This window comes from Scyliorhinus canicula, chromosome 6 (assembly GCF_902713615.1).
Source record: "Scyliorhinus canicula chromosome 6, sScyCan1.1, whole genome shotgun sequence".
Taxonomy (NCBI): domain Eukaryota; kingdom Metazoa; phylum Chordata; class Chondrichthyes; order Carcharhiniformes; family Scyliorhinidae; genus Scyliorhinus; species Scyliorhinus canicula.
The window spans coordinates 206434157-206444556 of NC_052151.1; the positions used below are offsets into that span (position 1 = coordinate 206434157).

The 10400-nt window shown below is 48.1% G+C and overlaps 1 protein-coding gene across 4 annotated transcripts in view; it reads left to right on the top strand.

The window, feature by feature from the left end:
* Positions 1-3901, top strand: part of LOC119967827 (NACHT, LRR and PYD domains-containing protein 3-like) — a 90771-nt gene extending 86870 nt beyond the window's left edge. For all 4 annotated transcript variants that reach the window (XM_038800852.1, XM_038800856.1, XM_038800854.1 and 1 more), the window contains one exon: positions 502-3901. In XM_038800852.1, coding sequence (XP_038656780.1) covers positions 502-616 — 115 coding nt within the window. In that variant the 3' untranslated portion in view covers positions 617-3901. The remainder of the gene's footprint in view (positions 1-501) is intronic.
* The last annotated feature ends 6499 nt before the right edge of the window (positions 3902-10400 follow it).

The following is a 10400-nucleotide window of genomic DNA, read 5'->3' on the forward strand; positions in this document are numbered from 1 at the left end:
GGAGTGTCTGAGGGAATAGTGACGTCAGATCGGATGGTTTATTCAGGAATTGGGAGAGCAGTTGGAGGATAGTCTGGGGACGCCAATGTACTAATCTGGTTGTTTGGGGGGGGGGGGGGGGGGGGGGGGGGGGGTGATGTGAGTTCTTGTTAGGTCGCGGAATTTGTATGGTTAGTTTTACAATATCTAACATTTCCTGGGTAAGTATCCAGGGATGTCCTGTGGATCTATCCCAAGTCTCCTACTCTATCTCAGAGTCGAGATATATTCACACAGTTTCCGGAGCAGTGGGGGGAATTTTCCAACAGAAGTTTAAACTTCTGGAGCAATTCCCACATAGATCCGTGTGTCAGGACATCCACAGTATCCCAATGCACATCTTCAGTGTTATGTCCAGTCTCCGACGATCAAGCAACCAGAAGATTTTTCCCATTAACTCAAGTCCCTTGTTATTTACTAAGTTGTTCAATTTGTTGATTTCCTGTTTAATTTCTGTTTCAGATTGCAGGAGAATCAGTTCAGTCCAAATGTTATACAGCAGCTGGAGTTGCTGCAGGAATCCAGATCTGGACTAAGTGTGGGTGTCTCTGGATGGGCCAGCGTTTATTCAACTTGAACTGAGTTAACTACTGGGGCATTTAAGTGACAAATACATTAATGTGGGTCTGGTGTCACATGTAGGCTAGATCAGGTAAGGGACGGCAGATTTCCTTTCCTAAAGGACATAAGTGAACCACATAGATTTTTACAGCAATACAAATTTTTATTGAATTAAAATTTTCCCATCGGCTGTGGTGGAATTCGAACCTGCAACCCGGTTACCCCGGGTCTCTGGATCACTCATCCAGCGACAATGAGAACAGAGCAGGATCATCAGCATTTAATCAGAGAGAAAATAGTTCTTGGTCAGTTTCCTTATGATCCAGCTTGGCAAGACACACCATGGAAGTTTGGAACCACATTTTGATATATTAGCATGTCGTTACGCCCCACCCTCACTGACTATTCAGCGGTAACTGGTGTGACATCACACCCATGTGATTTACAACAGTTTTATAAACGTGAACCTGGCGACCTCTCTTCCAAGGGGTATTCCGGAGATGAGCACTCAGGCAGTCATCAGGTGTTGAATTCTCAGGCGGTATCAGAGGCGACAAGAAAACCCAAATAAGTTCAACAGGGGACCGCAGGTGGGGTTCAGTTTTGCGATCTTGGAGTGAGGGATCGCTCGCTGGCCTTAATTTTCCTTTGTTTAAACACGTCCCTTGCTTTAAAGGGGTTTGATAGCTGACATGCAGGCAGCGCTTCCTGTGTCCTTGCTGGACGTGTGCCAGTGTTGCCGCTGAGGGAGTTCCCTCCCATAGAACATAAAACATACAGTGCAGAAGGAGGCCATTCGACCCATTGAGTCTGCACCGATCCACTTATCCCTAACTTCCACACTATTCCTGTAACCCAATAACCCCTCCTAACCTTTTTGAACACACAGCGCAATTTAGCATGGCCAATCCACATACCCTGCACATCTCTGGACTGTGGGAGGAAACCGGAGCACCCGGAGGAAACCCAAACACACGGGGAGAATGTGCAGACTAGAAAGTAGGTGAAAACAAAGGCTGAATATGGAAGGCCATGATAAATTGCCCTTAGTGTCCAAAATTGCCCTTAGTGTTGGGTGGGGTTACTGGCTTATGGGGATAGGGTGGAGGTATTAACCTTGGGTAGGGTGCTCTTTCCAGGAGCCGGTGCAGACTCGATGGGCCGAATGGCCTCCTGCACTGTAAATTCTATGATCCTCTGTAGTGAGCCATCACTGACTAAAAGCTGCCACTGCCTATCAACTATGTGGTCACCTTGCTGGAAGTATGTCTGCGTGACCGTGGGTAGAGGACATCCCGCCTTCTGCTGCACAGCATCTAGGTATTTGGTCAGGGTTCCCCCTGAGAATCGTGGTGCTGGCTTCCCAGCAGCATGTCAAGAATTGGATCTAGAACAAATTCTGGGAATTGCTGGAGCGGCATTCATATGGAGTACCCTACTGATTGTAGAGATTAAGTTGTCCCCGGGTGAACGAATCAGCAGGAGACTGCCATGAGCACAGGGTAAAAACTGTTAAAGAGGCTCAATATTCCGCAGGATTTCCCAGCAGCGCTGGTAGGTTTCACACCGGTTTTCGCACCAGAACTGACACTTTGCCTGATTCTGGCAAGATCAACCCTATGTTTTTTTTCCTTAAAAATGAGTCATGCTATCAAATATTTTTGTTTTACACACATCACTGTAGCTCACAGGGGTTTTTCAACAGTAACAGTGAAACAAAGATATTGCTCGAGAGTGCTTATTGGTTGGCAAGTAAACTCTATTGGTGTAGATGTCGCCATGGAGAATGCAGCATGGACCAGTTAACTTCCCAGCTCTGTTCAAATTCAAACAGGGCAGGTTGACTCTTATTGGTCAAGGTGTTGTCTTGGGACCCTAAGCTTTTGGACAGTTGAAAAAATGTAAAAGTAAGTGAGTCACACCTCGAGCCTGACTGGCAATCTCGGATTAGATTTCAGTGTAATTCTTTGCACAATCAGGATTGTTCAATAGGCATCATACAATCGCAACTAATGTTGGACACTATAATTGAGTTGTGCAAGAACGGTCTGGTTGGGTATGGCCAAGGACATGCTGTTTGATATAATTCACCAATCACTGGGATGTAGAGCCAGGTATGTTCAGCAATAATCAAGTTATGTACTACCAAACATGTTATAATGCAATAGCCACAACTTTTAAATGTCAAATTAAATCACCATACTGTAATGAGGAATTAATATGGGCGGGATTCTCTGAGTCCCAACCTGTGTGTTTCTCGGTGGCGGTGCACTGCTGGTAGGAACAGAATCCCAACAGCCGGAGAATTCTGGCCAATGTAATGGAACAAACAGGACACATAAAGGGGGAAAAACATTTTGTAACAGTTTCCATGCACTTGTGATGCAGTAACTGGCACCAAAGTAATGCTCATATCGCACAAATTAGAATGAGATTAGTGACCATTTAATGCAATAAATTCTAATTTAGAGGAGATTGGTTATGTTGCTGGAAGAAGAATCCACAGGTTATGTTAATAACCCAGAGAATCTGTGTTCAGATGACAGTTTGAGAATTTTAATTTGTTCAATAGAAACCGGATTTTAAAAAGAAACTTGTCAGTAATCATTAATCTGAGTTTTTGGAAAGGAAATGTGCCGTCCTTATCTGGTCTGTTCCGTATCTGACTCCAGACCCTCTCCAATGTGTTTGACTATTGTGTTCACAGCCTCTTACGTGTCCTAGAATTCTGCTTAGTTTTATCAAACGGTTACATCAACGATTCAAGAAGACGGCCCAACAGCAACATCTCAGAGCGATTTCAGTCGAGAATTATAGTGACTTTACCAGTGACACACACAGCTAGGAAATGGATAGAAAAGAAACTTGTCTCTCAGGTGTCAAACTGGTGTTTCAGATCTTTAGAATCGGCATTGACATGTTTTTGTGAGGCAGACAATTTCTAATGTCAGTTTCTCACCAGAGGAGCAAATTGAGGGATAAATATGTCTCTGTCCTAAATAACCGTGCAGAAGCCAGGGAACACCCCATATCCTTTTGTATTAGAACTGTTGGGATCTGTTGTATTTACTTGAACAGACAGAGAGCGCCATGGATTAACACCTCATTGATGAAAGCAACAGTCCATGGAAATGAGAATCAGGCCAAGTATAAAAATCAGTCTACGTTCCTCTGAGTATTTGGCAACTTTCATGAGTTTCCTTTTTTCATTAAAGTTGCTGTTTTTTAACATGAATTATTTTTATACTCAATGTTTCAGTTATAATGATTGTTATGTTAATTAAATATTGCCAGTGGATGATTTTCTGTCTGACTTGTTCTTTGAAGATTTGGTGAGAACGTGCTAATTCACTCGCACAAGAGCTTGTGGGGATTTAAATTGGAGGTTGATGAAGTTAGCGCTGATTCAATGGAAACTGGATGATGTCAGGCAATTCAGTTGCATATTCAGCATATTTCACTCCCCTAGGCTGTTAGATTAAATTCAGATGGTTCAGGACGCAGCCCCAACAATGCTCAAGATGCTCAACACCATTCTGGACAAAGCAGCCCACTTGATTGGGACCCCTTCCACCGCCACTCCCTCTACTGTCGGTGCACCAGTCTACCATCCGCAAGGTACACTGCCTTCCAGAAAGACAAAGGCAGTAAATACATTGAAACACCACCACCTGAAAGTTTCCCTCTAAACCTTACCATCCTGACTTGGAAATACATTGCTATTAATTCACTCTCTGGGACACAATCCTGTAGAACTTGAGGTGTACCTGCACGACAGGGGCTGCAGCAGTTCAAGAAGGCAGCTCACCACTACCTGCATCAAGGGCAATTAGGGATGGACAATAAATGCTGGCCTAGCCAGTGACACCCACATCCATTGAATTAAGAAAGAAAGGAAAATAATTTTTAGACAGCTCTTTTCAAAGAGAATTGGCCAATTTGATGAATAAAATTATTTATATTAGTGTCACAAGCAGGCTTACATTAACACTGCAATGTTACTGCGAATATTCTCCACACTCTGGCACCTGTTTGGGTACACGGAGAATTCAGAATGTCCAATTCACCTAGAACATAGAACATAGAACGATACAGCGCAGTACAGGCCCTTCGGCCCTCGATGTTGCACCGACATGGAAAAAATCTAAAGGCCATCTAACCTACACTATGCCCTTATCATCCATATGCTTATCCAATAAATTTTTAAATGCCCTCAATGTTGGCATGTTCACTACTGTTGCAGGTAGGGCATTCCACGGCCTCACCACTCTTTGCGTAAAAAACCCACCTCTGACCTCTGTCCTATATCTATTACCCTCAATTTAAGGCTATGTCCCCTCGTGCTAGCCACCTCCATCCGCGGGAGAAGGCTCTCGCTGTCCACCCTATCTAACCCTCTGATCATTTTGTATGCCTCTATTAAGTCACCTCTTAACCTTCTTCTCTCTAACGAAAACAACCTCAAGTCCATCAGCCTTTCCTCATAAGATTTTCCCTCCATACCAGGCAACATCCTGGTAAATCTCCTCTGCACCCGTTCCAAAGCTTCCACGTCCTTCCTATAATGAGGCGACCAGAACTGTACGCAATACTCCAAATGCGGCCGTACTAGAGTTTTGTACAACTGCAACATGACCTCATGGCTCCGGAACTCAATCCCTCTACCAATAAAGGCCAACACACCATAGGCCTTCTTCACAACCCTATCAACCTGGGTGGCAACTTTCAGGGATCTATGTACATGGACACCGAGATCCCTCTGCTCATCTACACTACCAAGAATTTTACCATTAGCCAAATATTCCGCATTTCTGTTATTCTTTCCAAAGTGAATCACCTCACACTTCTCCACATTAAACTCCATTTGCCACCTCTCAGCCCAGCTCTGCAGCTTATCTATGTCCCTCTGTAACCTGCAACATCCTTCCGCACTGTCTACAACTCCACCGACTTTAGTGTCGTCTGCAAATTTACTCACCCATCCTTCTGCGCCCTCCTCTAGGTCATTATAAAAATGACAAACAGCAACGGCCCCAGAACAGATCCTTGTGGTACGCCACTCGTAACTGAACTCCATTCTGAACATTTCCCATCAACTACCACTCTCTGTCTTCTTTCAACTAGCCAATTTCTGATCCACATCTCTAAATCACCCTCAATCCCCAGCCTCCGTATTTTCTGCAATAGACGACCGTGGGGAACCTTATCAAACGCTTTACTGAAATCCATATACACCACATCAACTGCTCTACCCTCGTCTACCTGTTCAGTCACCTTCTCAAAGAACTCGATAAGGTTTGTGAGGCACGACCTACCCTTCACAAAACCATGCTGACTGTCCCTAATCATATTATTCCTATCTAGATGATTATAAATCGTATCTTTTATAATCCTCTCCAAAACTTTACCCACCACAGACGTTAGGCTCACCGGCCTATAGTTACCGGGGTTATCTCTACTCCCCTTCTTGAACAAAGGGACCACATTTGCTATCCTCCAGTCCTCTGGCACTATTCCTGTAGCCAATGATGACCTAAAAATCAAAGCCAAAGGCTCAGCAATCTCTTCCCTGGCTTCCCAGAGAATCCTAGGATAAATCCCATCCGGCCCCGGGGACTTATCTATTTTCACCTTGTCCAGAATTGCCAACACTTCTTCCCTACGCACCTCAATGCCATCTATTCTAATAGCCTGGGTCTCAGCATTCTCCTCCACAATATTATCTTTTTCTTGAGTGAATACTGACGAAAAGTATTCATTTAGTATCTCGCTTATCTCCTCAGCCTCCACACACAACTTCCCACCACTGTCCTTGACTGGCCCTACTCTTACCCTAGTCATTCTTTTATTCCTGACATACCTATAGAAAGCTTTTGGGTTTTCCTTGATCCTACCTGCCAAAGACTTCTCATGTCCCCTCCTTGCTCGTCTCAGCTCTCTCTTTAGATCCTTCCTCGCTTCCTTGTAAATATCAAGCGCCCCAACTGAAACTTCACGCCTCATCTTCACATAGGCCTCCTTCTTCCTCTTAACAAGAGATTCCACTTCTTTGGTAAACCACGGTTCCCTCGCTCGACCCCTTCCTCCCTGCCTGACTGGTACGTACTTATCAAGAACATGCAATAGCTGTTCCTTGAACAAGCTCCACATATCCAGTGTGCCCAACCCTTGCAGCCTACTTCTCCAACCAACACATCCTAAGTCATGTCTAATGGCATCATAATTGCCCTTCCCCCAGCTATAACTCTTGCCCTGCGGGGTATACTTATCCCTTTCCATCACTAACGTAAAGGTCACCGAATTGTGGTCACTGTTTCCAAAGTGCTCACCTACCTCCAGATCTAACACCTGGCCTGGTTCATTACCCAAAACCAAATCCAATGTGGCCTCGCCTCTTGTTGGCCTGTCAACATATTGTGTCAGGAAACCCTCCTGCACACATTGTACAAAGAATGACCCATCTAATGTACTCGAACTATATCTTTTCCAGTCAATATTTGGAAAGTTAAAGTCTCCCATAACAACTACCCTGTTACTTTCGCTCTTTTCCAGAATCATCTTCGCCATCCTTTCCTCTACATCCCTAGAACTATTAGGTGGCCTATAGAAAACTCCCAACAGGGTGACCTCTCCTTTCCTGTTTCTAACCTCAGCCCATACTACCTCAGAAGAAGAGTCCCCATCTAGCATCCTTTCCGCCACCGTAATACTGTCCTTGACTAGCAGCGCCACACCTCCCCCTCTTTGCCCCCTTCTCTGAACTTACTAAAACACCTAAACCCCGGAACCTGCAACAACCATTCCTGTCCCTGCTCTATCCATGTCTCTGAAATGGCCACAACATCGAAGTCCCAGGTACCAACCCATGCTGCCAGTTCCCCTACCTTATTTCGTATACTCCTGGCATTGAAGTAGACACACTTCAAACCACCTACCTGAACACTGGCACCCTCCTGCGAAGTCAAATCTGTGCTCCTGACCTCTATACTCTCAATCTCCCGTACCCTAAAACTACAATCCAGGTTCCCATGCCCCTGCTGAATTAGTTTAAACCCCCCCAAAGAGCACTAACAAATCTCCCCCCCAGGATATTGGTGCCCCTCAGGTTCAGATGTAGACCATCCTGTCTATAGAGGTCCCACCTTCCCCAGAAAGAGCCCCAGTTATCCAGAAATCTGAATCCCTCCCGCCTGCACCATCCCTGTAGCCACGTGTTTAATTGCTCTCTCTCCCTATTCCTCATCTCACTATCACGTGGCACGGGCAACAACCCAGAGATAACAACTCTGTTTGTTCTCGCTCTGAGCTTCCATCCTAGCTCCCTAAAGGCCTGCCTGACATCCTTGTCCCCTTTCCTACCTATGTCGTTAGTGCCAATGTGGACTACGACTTGGGGCTGCTCCCCCTCCCCCTTAAGGACCCGGAAAACACGATCCGAGACATCACGTACCCTTGCACCTGGGAGGCAACATACCAAACGTGAGTCTCTCTCGCTCCCACAAAATCTCCTATCTGTGCCCCTGACTATTGAGTCCCCAATTACTAATGTTCTACTCCTTTCCCCCCTTCCCTTCTGAGCAACAGGGACAGACTCCATGCCAGAGGCCCGTACCCCATGGCTTACCCCTGGTAAGTCGTCCCCCCCACAAGTATCCAAAACGGTATACTTGTTACTCAGGGGAACGACCGCAGGGGGTCCCTGCACTGACTGCTTCTTCCCAGTCCCTCTTACAGTTACCCATCTATCTCCAGTCTTTGGTGTAACTATTTCCCTGAAGCTCCTATCTATGACCCCCTCTGCCTCCCGAATGATCCGAAGTTCATCCAGCTCAAGCTCCAGGTCCCTAACACGGTTTTTGAGGAGCTGGAGTTGGGTGCACTTCCCACAGATGAAATCAGCAGGGACACTGACGGCGTCCCTCACCTCAAACATTATGCAGGAGGAGCATTGTACTGCCTTTCCTGACATCACCTCTAGATTTAAAAAATAACAAGAAAAAGAAAAAGAAAGGAAGAGCTTACCTGATATTACCTCAAACCCTGCTCCCGCTCAAAGGTAAGCAAATTTAAAGGCACTCACTCACCTTCACGACAGGCCCCTGCTCCCGCTTCCCAACCACCGTGGGGTGGGGGGGTTGGTTAGAGGAGGAGGTAGGGTGGGAAACACTCACGAAGTGTTTCGGGTTTAACTGTCACTTGCCAACAGCCTCTCCACAAACCACCTTCAACTTAGGCTGACCGCACTGCACGTATGCAAATTTCCCCAGAACAGCTGATCAGTAGCTCTGCTCTGCTGCCCTCTGCTGGATGATTGCCTTCACTCAAACTCCTCGGGTCCCCTTCGCAGATTCACCTTCAACTTAGGCTGACCGCACTGCACGTATGCAAATTTCCCCAGAACAGCTGATCAGTAGCTCTGCTCTGCTGCCCTCTGCTGGATGATTGCCTTCACTCAAACTCCTCGGGTCCCCTTCGCAGATTCACCTTCAACTTAGGCTGACCGCACTGCACGTATGCAAATTTCCCCAGAACAGCTGATCAGTAGCTCTGCTCTGCTGCCCTCTGCTGGATGATTGCCTTCACTCAAACTCCTCGGGTCCCCTTCGCAGATTCACCTTCAACTTAGGCTGACCGCACTGCACGTATGCAAATTTCCCCAGAACAGCTGATCAGTAGCTCTGCTCTGCTGCCCTCTGCTGGATGATTGCCTTCACTCAAACTCCTCGGGTCCCCTTCGCAGATTCACCTTCAACTTAGGCTGACCGCACTGCACGTATGCAAATTTCCCCAGAACAGCTGATCAGTAGCTCTGCTCTGCTGCCCTCTGCTCTAAAAAGCACTTCTTTCAGGACTTGTGGGAGGAAACACACAGGGAGAGCGTATGCCTGGCTACAAGGAAGAGAAGTAGGTATGAGGTGAGTTTCTATTATAGGGAGGTGTAAAGCACACCATGGTCCAAATAGTCTCCAACTGTGCTGTAGCCATTTTAATTCAACCTGTGAATTTACCAACAATAAGACATTCCATCTTTAAACACACAGTACTTATACATTTAAAACCAGTGATGCCCTCATCCCTCTTCTCTCGTTCTACCCCCTCTAGTTCTACAAGTCCTCATGCATGAAAGGATTCCTTTCTGCCAGCTGTGTTCTCTTGTGCACTGTTCCATCTTCACATCACATATACAGCACGGTGCCTTTCGGTCTTCTGTTCTACTCTGCTATTCCCCACCTCACCATCTTCACCTTGGTAGCATGGTGGTTAGCATAAATGCTTCACAGCTCCAGGGTCCCAGGGGAGGGGAGGGGGGGGGGGAGGGGAGGGGGGGGGGGAGGGGAGGACGGGAGGGGGGGGGGAGGGGGGGGGGGGGAGGGGGGGGAGGGGAGGGGGGGGGGAGGGGGGGGGAGGGGGGGGAGGGGAGGGGGGGAGGGAGGGGAGGGAGGGGAGGGGGGGGAGGGGAGGGAGGGGGGGGAGGGGGGGGAGGGGAGGGGGGGAGGGAGGGGAGGGAGGGGAGGGGGGGGAGGGGAGGGAGGGGGGGAGGGGGAGGGGGGGGGAGGGGGGGAGGGGGGGAGGGGGCGGGGGGGGGAGGGGGAGGGGAGGGGGCGGGGAGGTGGGGGGGGCGGGGGGGGGAGGGGGGGGGGGCGGGGGAGGGGGGGGAGGGGGGGCGGGGGGGCGGGGGGGGGGGGGAGGGGGGAGGGGGGGGAGGGGAGGGGGAGGGGAGAGGGGAGGGGGGGGGGGGGGGGGGGGAGGGGGGGGAGGGAGGGGGGGAGGAGGGGGGAGGGGGGGGAGTGGGAGGGGGG